Here is a 21,568-nt window from a genome sequence, read left to right on the forward strand (position 1 = left end):
TTCTCAATGTGGGTTGCATCGCATACAGAAGAAACTTCATAGATGATCTTCTGTTTACTCTTAAACATTCGCACGCAACAAGATTTAGGGAATAATGGCATGTGACACTCTACAGGATATTAAGATCATTGAGCCAGATGGAGCACCACCTCACTTCATTTCACCTAATATCAATAATAAAGTGGATATAAAAAAAAATATTGAGACATTAGGACTGAATGTAGCACAACAAATTTCTGTATAATCTGCAATACCTTACAGAGAAAAAATACAGAGGCAGAAAGTTAAACAAATATGGATTTTAAGACATGGGTTGTCCATTTTTCAAAGACAAATGGGGGTAAGATTTTGATAGCCGTTCCTTATATTGGTAAACGATAGAATGCCAACGTTAGCTTAAAGACTGTAGCGTTAACTGTTTGGTTGAATCTGCTTCACAGACCTGAGATGGGATTGGAAGCATCTAGATTGAATTACTATAGCAGAAAGATGTTTGGACCAGATTTATTTCTATTCTCTTCCAAATATCGGTAGCATTGAATCTGTAACAGATCCTCAATATTTGTTGTTTTGGGAAATACTTTCTATCAAACATAGTACAATTGTGCTCGCCAAGGTAATTTATGAACCTTGGTTAAATTCAGTATGGTTTTAATTGGCTGGTTTGGGTTTGGTTTTTTCAGTCACATACGTAGCCACCTGAGAAATGAAACAGAAAAATATGTGAAAGAAAGCAGCTTTATAACCTTTTTTAATTCGGCGGAAGAAATATACACTTGAGCGCCTAGACCCATCTGAGTCTAGTTGAGCACATACATACAGAAGTGATTCGAACCCCCGCCAAAATTATCTGGGTATGTTAGTCTGGCTTTGAGAAACTCGATTTCAGTCAGACTAACGGTTTAGCCAATTACTGTTGGATTATTTCAACAATTAGTTTTTCCATATTATAACATTAACATGCTTATTGTGCTATATTCTATAGTCTGATAGGCAAAGAACCCAAGCAGTACATAATAAGAGGATGGAAGGTATAAGGTCAAAAATACTATGCGTCTGCACTGGAATATTAACTGTGTGCATTTAATACTGTGGTTAGAGCTGCAGGTCAGCATGAAGGCAAAGAGTTGGGTCTGAAAACTGGAGAGGATGTGGATCACAGAAGGCCTGGGTGATAATATTTGCATTCACTTTCGATTCTAAATACATTTGTCTTATCAGTACAACCACGTGCTCCGTTCTCCATTTGAGCTCTGCTTGGAATATTTCTACATTCACGTCTCAGCAATTAACTCGATGTGTGCCATGATATAATTACCAAATATGAATAAAACGTAAGCAAATGTATCCTTGGGACTTTCTAACTGTAAAGGCCCACCTTTACAAAGAGAAAGGGACATGACAAAATGGGGGGGGGGGGGGGGGGGGGGGGACATGTTGTTTAACCAGCAAAAACGTCAGTTAATCACAGTACATAATGGAATCAAACTCCAGATGACAGGATATCATTAGGATCTCAATTCATACTATTTCCTGAAGCTCCAGCTCTGCTTAGTCTTCTGCCCAGAAACAGGACTTTACCAAATGAATAAATGATTGGAAATAAGAATAGAATTAGAGCTTAGATTCTGATGCCCATCACACGTAAAAATAAATACAGATAAGACAGAGCAAATCTTGAACTACAGACATTCAGATTCATATCTGCTGCAGCTCTCCTATCTGGAATGACTGGTAAAAAACAACTGTCTATTTTCCATTTATTCGTCATTCCACAAGTTATCTTAAATTGCACAAATTTTGCATATGCGACTTTTTTTCGGTTCATCTACTGTTAAGAATGTGAAACTAGAATAAGTCTTACTTTATAAGTTGCCAATGTCACTTGCTTGAGCATTAGCATTCGTCAGAGTGGTTGTACATGCTGACAACTAAAACCTGTGTTAACAAACGGTACAATATATTCACAACAGGCAATATCCGGAGAGGGTTTTCAAATATCTAAAGCTAATAGTGAAACCTCATACAGTTAGCTATCAGCTAATGAGTAGACTTATTTTCAAAGCACACTAAAGCTAAACACATAACAGCTAATATCATGCAAAGCCCTATCCAGGATAAAACTGATGCATTCTGGACTGAAGAGTTAAGACACCGGGCTCTGAGCCCCGTCAGATTCTCTGACCTGATTAGAATTTTTTTACCTCTTCAAGTGTTTCATTCACACTCATTGCCTTTATGTTGACACTGGCATTTCCAAATACAAAAGCTACCACGGTAATTAGATTTAGTCCATAAAACGTGATTTATAGCCAAGATTCTGTGATAACACTGGCTGAGACAAATAACTAATTACGTTACTGCAGTTGTTTGAAATAATCATTATTATGGTTGCATAATCATATTAATTTGCCTGTATGAAAATAGCTGGGTGAAACTGACAAAAAGTCACATTTCTGCATTGTTTTACATAATTTAATAAAGTTGCCAAACCAATGGAATTGACACCCTTTTAATGACATCAACTCATGTTATGCATCTCCTCTGCTGTGTGCAATTTTTGTTTTGAAGTCCTACAGGGCAAACAGGTGTGCATGTGTTCTGGGCTTCATTTAACATAAATTAAGATTTATTCCTATTCATTTTCAATATGATATATTCAAATCGATCAACAGAAAAGGATTGAATCCAAATTTTGCACTGTTATTTTCTTCTTGTAACCATTTCACAAGTTGAACTTCACATTCATTCTGTTGATTCAATAATGCCTTTAATGCTAAAAGTATTTTTTTAATTAAAAAAAAAAAATCATAAATAAATATATCACAAACATACTCTGGTACTATAGTTACACAACAAAGCTGTAAAGGATCGCCTGTCCTAAAACCGTTTGCCAGTAGTGGAAATGGAAACATCTGCAGAATGAATTGGACTTTCAGTTTTGTTGCCCAGTTTAAGAAATTTTGTAGAAAATTAGTCTAGTCAAGTGTGGCAAGTTATACTACTTTGATAACTTGTGTTTATTTATTTAGTTATTTATTTTTAAAATGGTACAGGCTAACTAGTAATCTCATGTTTCTAAAGCAATCTCCTCTAACAATGATCCCATCATCAAAAAAGGGTACAGTGTCATAAATCACAATTGCAATGGTAAACACTTGAAATTCTTTTTAAGATTTGGATCACAGAATAAGGTGCTACACCGACTTTGAAATGCTCGACCTGTTTAGTTATTTACAGACACCTTAATGACGGATAAATCTGACATGTAGGCCCTGCGTTAAATGCTCTATCTCTGAGTTTCTTCCAAACTACATATTCAAGATCAATTTAAAAGTATGCGGTGACATTACGCAACAACGGTTACATACTAGCGCTTTTCAATTACCATTAACAGCTGGTGGTTTTGGTAGTTAACGCTTGCTGCTAGCTAGCCACGGTACTTAACGTTAGGTTAGCCCGCAAGGCGATCCGCCCAGACAGCAGAGCAGTAAAGGCCTTGTCGTCAAAAGCTCACTGCGCTGACATACACAGGCCTCATTATTCGTTCGGGCCTGACGTTATATTTGCCCTGCAAACCTTTGCTGCAACATTGACGAGCTCAAATAAACACCCAACCAACTGTAAAACTATAATCATCATCGACCAAACATTACTTTACACAGCGTTCTTTCCAACAATGTGACAAGAACGCCATTTGCAACGACCAGCAGCCGTGCTAACAAGGACCAATCCAAACAGTTAATGTTAGCTAACCGTTAGCCTCTGAGTGAGTGCATATCGGGAAAATGCATTTAGCATCGCGGCTTGCTGATATGACTCGACAACTTATTACTATTCAATCTATAAAATGATAAATCTGATAAGATCCATGTTACTTTGCAGTCATTTCAACATCCCAAACATCTTAGCTAGCTATTCAAGTGAATGATAGTGACAGGGGAGTCGTCTATTTCCTGAAATTTGACTGGGTGTTCTGACCCGTATCCATTAAGTTGTAACTTAGCTAAAACAAACTAAAATTAAGATCTTCGTTCCCTAGGTGATTAAAAAATATTAAGAGTAGCATTGTTTTCACAAAGCAATTATGAGTAAATATTTAAAAATAAGACCGGATGATATCTACATGTCGCTAACTTGTAAACATGAGACGTTTAAAGGAAATGTTCCTTCTCAGTGTGTAGACAGTATCGAGGTCTTCTTGCAGGTAGCTAACATTAGCTTGGAATCAGTGAATCTAGCGGGTTAAGCTCATCAGAACATATATTATTACGACCATACATTGCAGTTTTAAAATGTTGCAAGTGTCGAAGATTCAGAGGCTAACAGAGAGAATTAAGACAGCATTTCAGAAACACAAGTAACACGAAAAGCGGTAACGTTACCTTGCATACTCCACCAGCTGACGCTAACACTGGCTAGCTAACAATCACCATCCAACATACCGAGCTAGTTGGCTAACAACTCACCAGGAATTTGATACGACTTCCCCTCTATTCACGGGCTACGTCCAGCCTTCAGCGATGGTGTCGACGTATATTACATAAACGTAGCCTATATCAGTGACAGTTTCGCAGGACACAAACCTGTTACTAGAAATATCTAATTCCTACGTTTTTTCCTCTGCTTCTGCTGTTTTTCCTGCGTCACCGGCGCGGTAACAGCCCCCTACCTCTATCTAGTCCGGTTTCTGGGGCTTGTCACTTCGGTCCCAGCAGTCACTCACAACTTGAATCGGCTCAACATGGCGGAAGCGCAGTCGGACACAAATGCTGGTCGGTAAAACAGGGCAGACAAGTGTGTGAACTCCCACAGGCCAGCGATGTCTATGAGCTGGTTTGTCTCGCAATCCAGAGCAGCTCTGCTAACACAACACCCGCTGAATGTAAAGGGCAAAAAAAAAAAAAAAACTATCAGTTTCGACAAATGACTCCGGTTCTAGCAAAAAATAAAAAGAATCCAATCCGTAGTTTGACTGAAGCCAGGCTAAAACAGTGGAACAGCTTGGCGCATTCTATTATATCGCCTCCTATCGCATAGGGTGGTCATAAATGAAAAAGTAATGTTTTCATTGCATTTAGAAATAACAGAATAAGCCAATTTAAACTTACGAAGCGATTTCTCATCAGTACGTAAAATAGGTTTTATCAGGCTTCTCTGTAAAACTACTGAAACGATACTGTTGAAACATGGAAAGATTATCAATTAATATGTTTCCGAGCTCTATATGGTTATTTGTTTCTGAGTTTATTCTTCTGTCTGCATCCATTTGTGTTGTCCATCTATTTCTAATCACTCCGTACCTATAGCTCTCCTTTATGAAAAAAAAAATCCTTTGTAGTTGTTTTGTATATTTTAGTCCTTTAGTTTTATCATAATTGGTTGGTTAGTCCTTTTTTTTTCTTTTGAGATTTTGATTATTTTTTTCTTTGTGATGTTGTGATTGATAAAAAGATGTTCTGGATTCTATGGGCTCCTATGCCCAGTAGGCCCATTTAGTAATGTGTAAAATTCTCCATTACATGTAGAAACCCTGTCCTGAAAATGTTACCTCAGTAAGTCTAAAATCATACTTATAGAACTTCAAGTAAAAGTAGTAATGGAAAAAAAGGCCCATGAGACCATTACAGTATATCGTAAATTATTACTACCCATATATTAAATTCAAAACCTGTATCTTATCGTTGTTGATTAAAGTAGAAGCCAGCTATTACAAACCAAGCTGCAAACAATTACCAATAATAATAACATATCATTCTGAAGGTTAACTGAGCATAAACTAATTACTTAGTTTGTTGAAAATGGAAAAAAAAATTGAAAATTGAAAACATCCATCCATTTTCTATACCCGCTGAATCCGTCAGTCGGGTCGCAGGAGGGCTGGCAGGGTACACCCTGGACAGGCTGCCAGTCCATCACAGGGCCACACAGAGACAAACAACCACATACACACTCACTCTCACTCCTAAGGACAATTATAGAGTCACCAATTAACCTAACATGCATGTTTTTTGTACAGTGGGAGGAAGTTGGAATACCCAGAGAGAACCCATGCATACACAGGGAGAACATGGAAACTCCACACAGAAAAGCCCCAGCCATGAGTTGAACCTGGAACCTTCTTGCTGTGAGGTGATGGTGCTAACCACCACACCGCCATGCAGCCCCAAATTTAAAACAATTTTACTCATATAATAATATACTGTTTATGGTAAAAATATGGCATAAAAATGGTAATCAAGGCTTTACTGCTAGAGCCTGGAGGTATTTGTCTGCGTGAAAGGCCACATTCTGCTTTTTGTGGCTGTCGTGAAAATGGGAAACAACTCTCAAAGGTTTGTTCCTTTACTAAGGTGGACAGGAAACTACATACCTACACAGTGTTCCCTGCTTGGAAAGACTCATTTACTGTGCTCCATGCACTCTCAATACTGCAATCTGTTCCAGCAGTGTTGAACATTGTTTTAGATGGGCTCAAACGTTCTTTCAAATGCAGACGCCGCAGAGAAAGATGAAGGAAATACCAAACGAGAGAACGACTGATCTGCAAACACCCCCAAGATCTATGCCTGAGATGACACAGCAAAAAAAAAAAAAGCCTCATAGCAACTAATTTATTCTACATCAATGGTTAGATTTGATCTCATTGATCACAATCTGTTTTATCAGCCTCAGACTTAATTTGGTTGCACAAAATATCAATAACCTCTGTACAATAAGAGGTTCTATAGTTGGACATATCTGCCTGCTGATTTGAGATGCAGTAGTAAATAGAAATATACTGGAATAATAAACATATTTAAACCGCCAAACCCTTTGTTGAATGTTTAACTTTTTTTTTTAGAGTTTGAGTGCTTTTCAAGGTATCAAGATATTATCTTCAAAGATGACAAGACTTTTATATTGCCATTATCAACCCTTTATTGTAAGGGTGGACATTAAGAGCAAGATACGCCAGGATGGTGCACTGTATTTTCATTTCGGGGATGTTAAAAAAAAACTGAATAGGGTGAATATTTAAAGTAGTTGGTAACACCATCCATCCTTGATTACTTTCATGATGACTTTTGGAACCCTGCATGAACAGGTTTACGTTTTGAAAATAATAATCAAAATTAAATTCCCCTCTGATTGCTTAGAAAATGTTATTATGTAATTTTCCCCTCTTTGTTTTTTTTACAATACATGTATGTTTCATTGCAGGTTCTGATATGCAAATAAGCCATCGTTTGTATACATAGAGCACACACAAAAAACTATTCTTTCCACAAGTGTGGAAAAAAAAGGAAACATTTTGGAGTCAAAAAAGCAACAAACAAAAAAAATTCACCACTAAAACCGGCAATGTTTTCCTGCATTTCAAGATAGGCCTGAGACACATAATTGAAAGTATGACGTAATTTAATTGTTATAGTTGTTTATGGTTTAAATCTAAGTAGATGCCAGCAGAATATACTGATTGGAAATTTCATGAATAAGCAAAATGTTATCATTTGTCATACTGTGTCACCTGTTACCTGGGCAACAAACTTGCTTACGCGTCGACAAATAAAGGACTAACTGATAGAAGCGACCCAGCAAAGCATCCTCACATACACATTTTACACAAGACTGAGTTGTAAACGTGATAGCTCACAAATTGCCCCCCCCCCCCCAAAAAAAAGCTAGCTACTCAGATGTGAAAACAGAAATTGGGAGAATTCATGACTCTCACTCCCCAAAAGTCTTGACTGGGTTTTCACTGCTACCGCTCCCATGGTAATCATCGCTGACAGCAAAGATGGCGGCTGAACAGCTTTAAGTATTCTCCGTAATGAGTTACCGAATTTTACTCATTTGCCGATTTTTTTCTCCCAATCAAAGTAACCAAGTTCACACCGAAAACCCATTCTCATGGGAAAAATGGTGTGAGGCTACGAGAAAAGTATTTTTGTGAAGAGTTATCCACTACTACTGTACGGTTTTCCGTTAGCGCTAGGTGTACAGCGGCGCAGCTAACTAGCCTGTATCGTCATTTTAAAATGGCTCCGGTGCAGATCGGGTCAGATGGACAGCTTGTCCCACTCGGGGGCCCGGTTGTCTCGGGTCCACAGCCACCACCTCCCGGGACCCCCGTCACACAGGGTGTCCGACTGAGCCTGCTTATTGAGTTTCTTCTCCAAAGGACTTACCATGAAATTACCCTGCTGGCGGAACTGTAAGTACCGGTAGTATAGGCCTCTTAGCTAGTAATGCTAACTGGCGGGCTAAGCAGCTAACGTTTGTAAACTTCAGCGACACTAATATAAACCCTTATTGGCACTTCTTATTTGGATAATCAAGTTGGATTTCATATTAGCTGTACTAATGAGTTCTATCTAAATAGATAACAGTTGTACAGACAACTGTTGGTATGTAGGCACAGGTAAACAACAGATCATCATCTAGCTACAGAACAAAGTGATGATATTTACTATTAGTGTGTTACTTATAAATAAGCATTTGTGTGCAGTGATAAGTTTGTGTTTGACTGTTTCAACGCTAGTGCCGTGGTCCACGTTCTCCAAACGTATGAAACTAAACGTAACAGTATTGTTGTTAAAGCAGGAATGAACATAACCTGTTGGGAAGGGTGATCTGCAAATGCTCATCATTTATGGGTTTATGATAGAATCAATGTTTCTCTTTCAGGCTCCCCAGAAAAACTGACATGGAGAGGTATGTTTCTTTAAAATGCCACCCATTCCTCTTTATCATCTGTCAATGCGAAATATATGTCTTTTAGATTTTAATTGCTCTTCATTTTTCAGGAAAATTGAGATTGTCCAGTTTGCAAGTCGCACTAGGCAGCTGTTTGTACGTCTTCTCGCTCTGGTGAAATGGGCAAGCAATGCAGGCAAAGTTGAGAAGTGTGCGGTATGTTTCATGCAATTTGATTATCCCACTATCTTATTTTACTGTATTGCACTGCAAATAACCTTGTGCAAAAAAAGAAATAGATGTAAGATAAATAAATAACTAGATAGATAAATTAATAACTTAAGCTTACATCTTTCCCGTGGTATGTATGGTGACAGATGATCTCCAGCTTCCTGGACCAGCAGACCATCTTGTTTGTGGATACAGCTGACAGATTGGCATCACTTGCCAGGGATGCCCTGGTACATGCTCGTTTGCCTAGCTTTGCCATTCCCTTTGCAATTGACGTTCTGACCACAGGGTCATACCCACGCTTGCCCACATGCATACGAGTAAGTCTTCAACTTCTATTTCTGCCTGCGAAAAACTGTCTTGTATGAAAAGATGATAGGATTTCCAACTTTTTCTTGTGTATGTTTTGTTTCTTAGCGTAACGATTTCTGTGTCTATTTATCAAGGATAAGATAATTCCCCCTGACCCCATTACTAAAGTTGAGAAGCAGACCACTCTGAGCCAGCTTAATCAGATTCTACGGCACCGCCTGGTCACCACTGACTTACCACCCCAGCTAGCAAATCTTACAGTTGGTAAGCAGTTTTTGTATACCTAATTTGTTCGTTTAACTTCTTGCAATTTTTCACCTGTATCAATAACATCTTATGTGTGTATGCAATTATTTTTTTTTTTTAAGCTAATGGGCGTGTCAAATTTCGTGTGGAGGGAGAGTTCGAGGCCACCTTAACTGTAATGGGAGATGACCCTGATATTCCCTGGAGGCTGCTGAATTTGGAGATTCTGGTGGAGGACAAAGAAACTGGAGGTAAGGCGGGCACTAATTCACCTTTGCCTCACACTATAGTGATTAGATTGAAAAGGCATGCCAGTATACTTCATTGCCTGATTCCCACTGTTCGTCTATCCCTCCCCCACTCTTTATTGACAGATGGCAGAGCCTTGGTCCACAGCTTGCAGGTGAACTTCATCCACGAGTTGGTTCAGGCACGTCTTTGTGCAGATGAAAAACCCCTGCAGGACATGTACAACTGCTTGCGTATCCTTCGTGTTTGTCTGCGTAAACACACACACACACACACACACACACACACACACACACACACAGAGGCATTTTCTGTATGTCCTGCCTGCAACAACTTGGCTTTTATCCCAGTCTGAACTACTGCAGTAGGGCAGGAAAGTGTGTTGGAGCATATAGAGTGTTGACTGGTCAGGCAGACAAGTGCAGCATTCCAATGGAAAAACACAGCTGCAGAATTGTAGCTTTCTTAGGCTCCCCCTTCATTAATTCATAAATAACAAAACAGACTTTTGTTAATGACAAGGACAGGGCAGTACTGTTCTTACTTTAACCTGTCACCCAGCCGGGTCGGTGAGGTGTCTTTTAACTCTTTATGGAGATGTGTGCTTCCACGTGTATGGAAATACAGCGAAGTTACATATTTCACATAATGCAAGTATCTTTATGTCTTATATATCAAACTGAGTAGTGTTATCTATTTGTTGCACGAGGCAGGGATGTACTTGTGCTGCGGATTTGCTCTGAGCCTCGGTCTTTTGTGAAATGTAGCTTTCATGCATAGAGAAACAACTGAGTATTAGCATTAATGCTGTCATCAAAGTGCTTAATCAAGCATGCAAGCTGAGCACAACTGTGCTAATCACAATGCTAATCAGTACATCTCTTCGCTGCCTCTCACCCACCACTGTGTCAAAGAGCAGTCTGTGTGAGGCACAAACACCCCCTTTAACTAGTGAACTATGTCTTGAGGATATGTGCGTGTGTGTGCCCTGAATGTCGATGAGGGAAATACATTACCTCTGTCCACCTGATCCATATTTTGCCACGCTGTTTCTTCTTTAACTGCAATTTTTTTTGCCAGACTCCTTCTGTCTGTCACTGCAGCTAGAGGTGCTCCACTCTCAGACACTGATGCTAATCAGGGAGCGCTGGGGAGATTTGGTGCAGGAGGAGAGATATGTGCCCGCCAAATACCTCACACTCTCCGTCTGGAAGTAAGACCTTGTAAACCCCCCCACCCCCCCACCCCCCTTATACAGAACTGAATTCTCAAAAAACTACCAAAGTTGAGTAAGAGATGAGACTTAAAATGTCTTTTATTGTGCAGTTTTCTTACCTTTTTGTTACCTTTGTGTCTCTAGCCAACAGGTCTTGGGTAGGAAAACCGGCACAGCATCGGTTCATAAAGTCACCATCAAGATTGATGAATCGGATGTATCTAAGCCATTACAAATATCTCACGAGCCTCCTCTGCCTGCATGCGACTCCAAATTAATGGAGAGGGCCATGAAGGTGAAATGCACATTGCTTGCTGTTGCTTTATTTTCAGTGTAATATAAAGTTGAGTCCAATGTGTCTAAAAATAAATAAATAAATTAGTTGCATTAGAAATTCAACAGCATCTATTTTCTCTCCCTTGCTGTTTAGATTGACCACCTGTCAGTGGAAAAACTTTTGATTGACAGTGTGCATGCCCGGTCCCATCAGAAACTCCAGGAATTGAAGGCCATTTTAAAGACTAACAATCCCAGTGACAACTGTATGTATTTAATCATCTTTTTCCATCCCTTACAAATGAACACTTCATTTGGGTATTTGTCTAGCTAAATAAGTGGAAGTTCTATCATCTGCAGAAATTCTTCATAATTGTATCCATGTAAAACATCTAGTTGGACAATTTTGGTGGTCCCAACCGTGATATCTAAAACTCCCTTTAGCTCATAAAGATCTTTTATCTCCACATATTCCTTTTTTCATCTGATATCTCTAACCATGCTTTTCAGTCATTTACAGTATTAAAGGATGTGTGTGATCCATGTGTGTGCTTGTTTATTTCAGCATTCGTTGAGACTGCTTTACCCACACTGGTTATTCCGATACTCGAGCCCTGTGGCCGATCAGAGTGCCTGCACATTTTTGTAGACTTGCACTCAGGCATGTTTCAACCTATGCTATATGGATTGGGTAAGCAGAACTGTTTCTTTTGTTTGTGTTTTGTCTGTCGATTGATCGCTTTAGTTCTATTATGTTTTTGTGTTCAGCGAGTGTTTGGTTTAGTATAGCAAGAAAGGATTTTTTTTTTTCTGCTCATTTAGCTCAGATTATTTCAATTCACACTAAAACATTATTGTTTTCTATTTTCAGCCCTCTTGAACATAAAACCTGTCTTTTATTCTCTTTAGATCAGTCCATGCTGGATGACATTGAAAAGACTATCAATGATGATATGAAGCGCATAATATCTTGGCTTCAGCAATTGAAGTAGGTTAATGAATGTGAACAAAAAAATGCATATTTCCTGCTGATAGTCTGTGTGACAGCAGGAGCAGTTCAGAAAATAACAGTAACGATGAGTAAAGAGTCAATATTAGGTCAGAGAGTCTGACGCCTGCTCCTAACTTGTCAAAATGAATTTCAGTCTGTAGATACAGTTGGCTAAGAAGGTGTGATGATGGGTGTTGAGCTGAATTGCCTGTGGTGTGACAGTCTTGCACTAGTAAGCGGTATTAAAACAGTGGCTGTGAGCTGAGAATCCTGGAAGTTTTATAGCTCAGTTTTCATGAAGAGACTGACTTCTCCTTTTCTCTCTGACCAGGTTCTGGTTGGGGGAGCAGCGCTGCCGACAGTCTGTGAAACACCTTCCCACAGTGTGCACCGATATCCTCCACCTCTCCAACTCAGCTGCTCACCCCATTGGCAGCTTGTCCAAGCACAAACTCTTCATCAAGCTCACTCGTCTTCCACAGTACTACATTGTGAGTTCCTCAGTCACAGGTTGACGAAAAAGGCTGAAATGACTCGCCTTAACGAAAGTGTCTCGATTTTCCCCCGTTTTCTCTCAAACTCATAATCTTGGGTTCTATCACCTTGTCTTGTTTATAGGTGGTGGAAATGCTTGAAGTGCCTAGCAGTCCCACAACGTTGCAGTACAAGTATTCTTTCCTGTCGGTGACTCAATTAGAGGGAGATGACGGACCCATGTGTGCACAGCTTTTGCAGCATTTCAAGCCCAACCTAGAACACCTTGTGCAGGACTCGACAACAATGAGAGAAGCCCGACCTGGGGCAAAGAGAAAGGTAGTCGTTAGTTTTGGAGTTATCCAAACCTCTTCATCGTGAGGAAGTGAACTTTTCTCTTGGCATTTAATTTAATGGCTTTGATGATTCATTGAAACGGTTATGTGTGTAAGACATTCTAAAAATGTTTCTTAATGAATACTTCTGGTGTACTATTATACCTTTAGTTTAATTGCTTAATTTGAACGATCTTTTGTTAGCACTGGTCATCTTTCTGTTATAGCAAGGTATTCTTAGAGAAAAAACATATAAGAGCACAAAAAAAAACAGCCTTGAACAAGCTTTTTTTTTTTTTTTTTTTTTTTGCTCTGTAGATCATTGGAGACCAAGGAGATACGGAGCCAAAGAAACCTAAGAGGTCGGGAGAAATGTGTGCCTTCAACAAAGAGTTGGCTCACCTTGTTGCGATGTGCGATACCAACATGCCTTTTATCGGCCTCAGAGCAGAGGTAAGCCCACACGGTGTCCTGGTACTTTGAACCATTCTCATATCTCTCGATTTTAAAAAAGAATGCCAGGCTTGTGTTCTCTGGATGATTTTACATGTCTTTATGTCCTCCAAACAGCTGTCCAACATGGAGATTCCAAATCAGGGAGTCCAAGTGGAGGGAGATGGCAGCAGTCATGCAATAAGACTACTGAAGTAAGACACACAAAGTTGTGCACGTTTTCATCGTGTGAGAAATTGCAACCTGTTTTGACTACAGAGAAATCATTGGTTCTATCTTTCCAGAATTCCCCCCTGTAAAGGTGTGGGAGAGGAGACCAGGAGAGCCTTGGAGCGTTCCCTACTGGACTGCACTTTTCGCTTGCAGGGCAGGAATAACCGAACTTGGGTGGCTGAACTGGTGTTGTCAAACTGTCCTCTGAACAGCACACACAGCAAGGAGCAAGGTACTTGCCATTTACAAAGGGGTTATCTTGTCTACAAAAGAATGAAGAGAGGGTTACAGTCCGAGTCCAAATTGGCCAGTTTATTCAACAAAGAGATTTCTGAACTTTTCAAATGCTGCCCCTCAGGTTTTACTTTCAGTTTTGGCTTTGTTTGTTTTGGACTGAGTTGCTGAAGTTGTACGTCACCCCTTTAAATTGAACCATATCTTATAGCATCCCAAAAATGTTGTCATAGTTTTGAATAGTTCTTGTCTCAAGGTTTAAATCCACCGCCTTTGTGTCTGCATCGGCCCAGCCTGTAAATGTTTCCATCTGTTTGTTCCATTAGCCTCCACGCGGCATGTGTATCTGACTTATGAAAACCCACTGTCGGAGCCGGTGGGCGGGCGGAAGGTCGTCGAGATGTTCCTAAATGACTGGAATGCCATTAGTCAGCTCTATCAGTGTGTTCTCAACTTCTCTCGTGCACTGCCAGGTAAGTGCATTCCCACCCTTAAAAAAAACCAAGATTCTGTTTGCACTGTGTTGGAAAAGAGTTGCAACATCATATTTTTAATTCAGTGTAATCTGCCTGTGAGTTCCTGTCTGATATAGCTGCACATTGTGGCTTCTTTCCTCTAGAAATGTCATCTTTTCTGAGCCTGTTCTCAGAGGTGCGGCTGTATAATTACCGTAAACTGGTTCTATGCTACGGCACCACCAAAGGAAGCTCTGTCACCATCCAGTGGAACTCCAGCAGCCAGCGTTTCCACCTTGCCCTGGGCACCGTGGGGCCCAACTCGGGCTGCTCCAACTGCCATAATATCATCCTGCACCAGCTACAGGAGATGTTCAACAAGGGCCCAAATGTGATGCAGCTGCTGCAGGTACACAATAGCACAATTATAAAGATAAAGTAAAAAAAATCAAAATGCACGTGTGCCAGTTCGATCTGGGTGGAGTAACGATACCAAATGACCTTCAAGGTAACTCTTAAATGTGTTTGCTTAACCTTCATAAAAAGAAACGTCCGATATTTTGGTGGTTCCAGTCACAGCGTCTTTACTCACAGCAATGGCATTTCCAAGAAAATAAAAGGGTTGACTTTGTTACAAGTGGACTATAAAGCAGACGGATGTAATTCGATTGCCCGAGACATCGAGCATGGGGCCACAAATACAATGATGTTATGTCGAGCTGAGTAGAAGTATGGTGTTACTGACCTTTAGAGGACTCCCTGCACATTTCCATCACTTGGACTGTTGGAGCAGGAGGAGGAGAGCAATGTAGAGAAAAATAAACCAGACCTCATACTTCATTTTTCAGTTTTACCAGATTAAGATCCACAATTTAGAAAAAAATAACGGACAAAAAATGAATAATCAATCAATGAATTAAAAATCAATACTGAGACTATTAGAATTTTGCAAATTATTCTTTTAATTTAAATATCAGTGGACAACAAAATACACTTAATCCTTTTTCTTACACGTTAAATGTTTCGTTTTTGGTTTTGTTCATGTTCCTCACTTTCAGAAACATAACTCAGTTCTCTGTACTGTGTTTTTTAATTTCTTTTATTTCTCTAACCACATACTGTCTACTTTTACTCTAGTGTTTTGTTGAATTTCTTCTTTGTTTGTCCAGGTGCTCTCTGACACACAGGCTCCTCTGAATTCAATCAACAAGCTACCAACAGTGCCCATGCTGGGCCTCACCCAGCGCACCAACACTGCCTACCAGTGTTTTTCCATCCTACCCCAATCGCCCACACACATCCGACTGGCATTCCGAAACATGTACTGCATCGATATTTACTGCCGGAGTCGTGGAGTGGTAGCCATTAGAGACGGAGCCTACAGTCTCTTTGACAACACAAAGATTGTGGAAGGCTTTTACCCTGCTCCGGGACTCAAGGTAAACCAGAATAGGAAGCACGAAAGGAATTAAGTTTGTCCAAAACATCCCTCACATGTATTTTAGCCGACTGACTTGTTAATACCCCCCCCCCCCAAAAAAAAAGTGAATTGTCGCCCTTTTGCTGACATGTCTGTACACTAAACATGAAGCCATCGGTCGCAGTCTGATTCAACTTTTCACATCAGAAATTGCTCTTCCTCCACTGTTTTCCCTCTCTGTAGACTTTCCTCAACATGTTTGTGGACAGCAATCAAGATGCTCGCAGGCGTTCGGTCAATGAAGATGACAACCCTCCCTCACCAGTGGGTGTAGATGTGATGGACAGTCTGATGAACCAGCTGCAGGCTTCACAGCAGCCACAGACTATGAGGGGGGGTGCAGGAGGTGTATATCCTTCTCTCACTTCACCACCACCAAATTATCACCCCAATGTAACTCCCTCGCCATCCATGATGCCCACCCAGTCACCAGGTAATAGAATACACGGCACTGGACATTTTTCTGGATTTGTGAGTGAATGTCATCACGTGCTTTTTGTGTCATCTCATCTCATTAGGCTGCTAATCAGCATTTCGAACAAATCATTGTTTTTATGACTGTCGCAATGCTGTCATCGGCCTCTCTGCTCATTCATGTATTTGTTTCAAGAGCAAAGTGTCAGAACACGTACGAGCAACCATTTACGCCCTTTTAATTTTGTGAAACCATGAGATCGTTTGTGTTTTTCAACATATACACAGCTCACAGCCAAGAAACTAAGCATGCATTTAGTCATGCTCCTTCCATTCTTCTCCATTTCTGCCCGCCGGCCACGGACTACAGCCCTTCCGTCCAGCTTTAGCTTTTGTGATGATTGAGTGTGAGCATGTGTGCAAGGAGCACTTGTCAACCCTAGAGTCTGATGAGCCCTTTGATGTGTGTGTGTATGTGTGTGTGTGCAGGGAACATCCATGCCTCTGGCTCCCCTAGTGGAGCTTTGAGGGCACCCTCTCCTTTCGGGCCCACCCCATCTCCATCTTCTCTCGGCATAGCCATGGGCCAGACCAGCTTTGCCAGTCCCCACGGTAAGCAGCAGGGGGGCTGTGAATGCTGACCTCTGCTCTGCGGGGCAAGGGCTGGAACGGGCTGAAGTGAATGTCACTAGACCTTTGTAGGCTGCAGGCATTAGCAGTCATTAAACGAATGGCTTTTAAACCGCGGGCACACAGCGATGCATTTATCTATGTTTATTATTATGTTGTGTATTGCTAATTGGTCGATGACTGGCATTCCCTTCCCCTAGGTCCTCTGGACCCCAGCTCTCCCTATACCATGGTGTCCCCCAGCCATAGGGGCCAGTGGCCTGGCTCACCTCAAGTCTCAGGACCCTCTCCTGGGGCAAGAATCCCTGGCATGTCTCCTGGCAATCCTTCGCTACACTCGCCTATTCCTGACCCACATTCTCCACGTGCCGGGACAAGTAAGTTGTTGTTTCGTGATATTCCCTCACATGTTATTATTTTCTTTACATAAATAGACAATCGTTCCGAGTCATGATGCTGATCCCAGTCATTTGATCCTTATCTGTTGACATATACACCTTTCAGACTTGCGATGCGCCACAATTTACGACTTCACCAATGTGTTTACAGGGCCATTCAGACATTGATCATATTTGTGTTAATGTGCCTCGCGGCCTCGTTCAGACATGCCAGCGAAGGTGACAGAAAGTACCACAGTGCGTGCACGTTATTTGCTATTTACACGCGACTGGACAGTAAATCCAGATAGGCATATCACTCAGTCCTGTCATTGCCTTAATTCACATTAGCATGCCAAGTTAATTGTGTAAAAGAAAATGGCGGTGGGTGGAAGCTGCTGAAAATACCTCTTTTAAACTTGTTTAAGCTTATTAAACAATCATTAGTATTCTTGTGAGGGTTTAACTGTAATACACTAATGATCATAGTTACCAACTTGAGAAAAAAAAAGTGATCTTTTACTTAACCTGGGGAAACCTGTCATTTCTGTTTTTCAGTCCTCATGGAGTTACAGTTTTCTCATAACACCATGTTTTTCCATAAGAATTCTTGTCAAGCTTACCAGCAAGCACCGCTGGGTTAAACAAAAGGGCAGCAGATGGATACAGTTGAAAATTGTGATTATGTGGTCAGACAAATGTACAAACTTAAACGCTTAAGTTGTCTTCTCTCATTTATTCGTCTCAGACTCTGACAAACAACTACTCAGCGCTGCAGTTAATTAGCATAGGAAAACCTGTGAGAGAGTTGAGAATTTGGACAGCACAAGCTGTCGGATTCCTCTGTAGAGCTGAACAGAAGCCAACAATTTATTTATTTTATTTCTTTTAAATTGTTGCGTATATATTACCGAATCCAATCAAAATATTGCCACCTGATTCATGGAAAGCAGTGTATGTCTGAAAGGGGTTGCACACATGTATATGTTTACATGTAATGAGCTCAGTAGTCTAATTCTAGCAACATTTTTTATACATTTCTCCCTTTGGTTTAGGTTCCCAAGTCATGCCTACCAGTATGCCTCCGCCTCGAAAGCTACCTCAGCGCCCCTGGGCTGCTTCCATTCCTACCATTCTCACCCACAGTGCCTTAAATAGGCTTCTGCTCCCCTCACCCACTCCTAGCCTGTTGCCAGGCCTGGCAGGAAGCTACCTCTGCTCACCACTGGAGCGCTTTCTAGGTTCAGTTATCATGAGACGGCACCTACAGAGGATTATCCAGCAGGAGGCGAATGTGAGTATCACAAAGATCCTCCAGTTTAATCCGCAGTATGTTCTTCCTGAAATTACAGCAACTGTTCTGCAGTACCGTAACCACCCCGTCCTGTGTCACACACCTCCTTCAGTTATCCATCATGAACTCTAATGAGCCGGGAGTCATCATGTTCAAGACGGATGTACTCAAGTGCCGGGTGGCTCTCAATCCAAAGAATTACCAGACGCTGCAGCTCAAAGTCACCCCAGAAAACACAGGTCCCTGGTCCCAAGAGGAACTTCAGGTTCTGGAGAGGTTCTTTGAGACCAGAGTAAGTAAAAGCAGCAGTTGTTTTGGAGTCTAAAATGATCTCAAATGAAAATTTGGTGTCTGGAACCATTTGAAACTTTTGTGCCGTTGGCACTTTCACAAAAAAATATATTTGTCAGTTTATTTGGGTTGTAGGTTTGTGCCTTTTTAAGGCCAGTCACTGGAACACATTTCAACCTATTGATATATTTAATTCAACTTACTTTTCTAGGTTGCTGGTCCTCCTTTTAAATTCAACACTTTGAGTGCCTTCACAAAGCTGCTGGGGGCACCAACTAACATCCTTAGGGACTGTGTACGCATCATGAAGCTCGAGCTGGTGGGTGATTGTTTCTTTATATGAATTGTTTGTGCAGCTTTGCATTATCTCACGATGTATTTCCTCATCTTGTTTTTAAAGTTGTCTTGGTGTTTAAAGGAAGCTATAAAAATGTGTTGTGTTTTTTTTTCCTTGCCTCATCTCTCTGCAGTACCCCGACCAGGCTGGACAGCTCAAGTGGAATGTCCAGTTTTGTCTCACCATCCCTCCCAGTGCTCCTCCCATCGCGCCTCCTGGGACCATTGCTGTTGTGCTCAAGTCAAAGATGCTTTTCTTTGTAAGTTGCAGCGGTGCTTCACTTTAACCTACCCAGACACAAATGATAAACTTCTGAACTTCTGGAATCACCCGACATTGTGTCTTTGGTCTGATTTGCCCGACAGTTGCAGCTGACCCAGCGTATCCCAGTGCCCCAGGAGTCTGTGAGCATCATTGTGCCCATTGTGTACGACATGGCCACAGGCCTCACTCAGCAGGCTGACATTCCCAGGCAGCACAGCTCCTCTGGGGCTGCGGCGCTCATGGTTTCTAATATCCTCAAGAGGTTCAATGAGTTGCACCCAGCCAGACAGGGTGAGACTGCACTCACAGCTGATTAACACTGAATAATTTACCAAACTGTAACCAGAATCAAGTGATTTATTTATTTATTTATTTATTGTTTTAAATGTCACATTAAGTAGCCTCGCTAACACTTGATGTAATCTCTCTCATCCAGGTGAGTGTACCATATTTGCATCAGTTCATGAGCTGATGGCCAACCTCACGCTACCTCCTGGCACTCGACAGTAGAAACCCGACTCTTTCAGAGACAGTGCTGAAACTCGACTGGAGTCCCTTGCCATGGAAGAGGAAGCATCCCTGAGCTGACAGAACACGAGAGTAACTCCTGTGGTCCCAGTTTGTCAAAATCCAGCCTGCGTTCTTTCTTCCTCTGCTGTAACACTTTTGACCTGATACTTAACTGCTTCTAAGAAAGGAAGTGAACTATGTACAGTTGTGGGCCACAGGCTTTATTATTGATTTGCAGTAAAGGCAAATCTTGGGAGCAGGTCAACATTGAATGCAAAAGCATATAAAGGTTTTATTTTTTTTTCTCCCTCCAGGTGCACTTGTAAACGAGATAATCTATTGAGACTTAAGGTTGTTTACAAAAACATGTACATTGTTGTATATTTGCTTGTGGAAAAGTATCAGGTTTGTTAGATTTTGCAAGAGCCCTGTCTTTTCTTTTTCTCTTTTTTTTTTTTTTTTTTTTTTTTTTTATATGCCTCTGACTGATAGTATTGTAGTATCGGGAGATAGATTCCTTAGCACACTATTTAATTGTCTCCTTGCCTTGACTTTGTCAATATCTCTGCATTTTTATTTCAAAGTTTATCTTTCAATACTGTAAAACTGTGACAAACTTTATAAGCCAGTTGTATTTTTATTAAGACCCATTTTGAGTCCTGATGGAAGAATTTCAGACATCTTGTCTGACTTTGCTATTTAATAAACCAAGCCCAGAGTTGGTTTGTGCTTTGAGGATCTTCCACTGAGAGCAAAAGGAGTAAGATTATTTAAGTTAACCAAGCTATTCAACACAGAACAAATGCTCTAAACAGACACTGAAGCTGCTAACTCTTGAAACTCGACTCAGCTGTTCTTACATTCGTCACTTAAAAAATGCAACTTCAAGCCTTAAGTGTCATTGAATTTGATACCAGGGAACACAAATTTCATTGTGAAAATGTGTAAACTTACATTTCAAGCAGGTTTGAACCCTGATGGTTGATTTTCATATCTTTAGGCTGAAGAATCTGGAACAAGCAGCACATTTTAGAAATGACAGTTTTACAGCAGCAATTCATAAAAATGACAAAAAAAAAAAAAACACTCGAGGCAATGGAATTGTGTAAAAAATAAAGGTTGTTTGAAAGTAATAAAATAGATTTTTATAAAATAGTTGTAAATTACAATTACTAACCACTACATACAGATCCTACAAACAAAATGTCTGAGTTGCGAAGCAGCCACGGTTAGATTTTTAGTTGTATAGGATATTTCTGCTTTGATAAGCATATTTATAAGATAAATAATTTGCTTGATTTATCTGGTTGGAAACCAAATTGTATAGCTTGGTGTTAACTTTCTGAGACATTTAAAAAAAAAACAAAAAAAACTTAATTGGTAATATTGCAGATGAATCGGTGAAATTCAGCTCGCAGATTATTCCTTCCCAGTGGTATAAAATGATGCTAATTGTGTAAACTTTGCAGTTTAATTTTAAGTGCATTACCTGAACATTATTACATTAGTCAAATGTATGGTTTGGTCAATGTTGGCTTAAAAACCTGCAGGAAACACCTCCGCTTTAAGGTTTCATCCTCACCCAGTGATGCTGTGATCCCTGAAAC

General features: G+C 40.5%; 2 protein-coding genes across 13 annotated transcripts in view; one reads left to right on the forward strand and one right to left on the reverse strand.

The window, feature by feature from the left end:
- Positions 1-4,881, reverse strand: part of usp9 (ubiquitin specific peptidase 9) — a 37,689-nt gene extending 32,808 nt beyond the window's left edge. For 9 of the 11 annotated variants that reach the window (XM_075479196.1, XM_075479197.1, XM_075479193.1 and 6 more), the window contains exon 1: positions 4,470-4,881. The gene's annotated coding sequence lies outside the window, so the exon portion shown is untranslated. Of the gene's footprint in view, positions 1-4,385; positions 4,404-4,469 lie in introns of those variants that run through there. The other 2 variants (XM_075479187.1, XM_075479188.1) reach the window with 2 other exon arrangements.
- A 2,885-nt stretch (positions 4,882-7,766) lies between these two features.
- On the forward strand, positions 7,767-20,684 carry med14 (mediator complex subunit 14). Of its 2 annotated transcripts, XM_075479198.1 has the most exons (29): positions 7,767-8,197; positions 8,671-8,697; positions 8,790-8,895; positions 9,057-9,230; positions 9,357-9,486; positions 9,591-9,719; positions 9,843-9,950; positions 10,798-10,930; positions 11,078-11,228; positions 11,364-11,475; positions 11,775-11,900; positions 12,119-12,197; positions 12,532-12,691; positions 12,819-13,013; positions 13,328-13,462; positions 13,580-13,656; positions 13,747-13,907; positions 14,236-14,382; positions 14,529-14,773; positions 15,534-15,803; positions 16,028-16,277; positions 16,748-16,870; positions 17,089-17,265; positions 18,321-18,559; positions 18,672-18,851; positions 19,062-19,169; positions 19,321-19,446; positions 19,553-19,742; positions 19,888-20,684. In XM_075479198.1, exons 1-29 carry the CDS (start codon positions 8,022-8,024, stop codon positions 19,959-19,961), a joined length of 4,308 nt encoding a protein of 1,435 aa, XP_075335313.1. In that variant the 5' UTR covers positions 7,767-8,021; the 3' UTR covers positions 19,962-20,684. The 2 variants fall into 2 exon arrangements, with proteins under 2 accessions (XP_075335313.1, XP_075335314.1); XM_075479199.1 differs by lacking the exon at positions 16,748-16,870.
- Positions 20,685-21,568: the final 884 nt, after the last annotated feature.

The sequence above is a fragment of the Odontesthes bonariensis genome, chromosome 12 (genome assembly GCF_027942865.1).
Source record: "Odontesthes bonariensis isolate fOdoBon6 chromosome 12, fOdoBon6.hap1, whole genome shotgun sequence".
Taxonomy (NCBI): Eukaryota; Metazoa; Chordata; class Actinopteri; order Atheriniformes; family Atherinopsidae; genus Odontesthes; species Odontesthes bonariensis.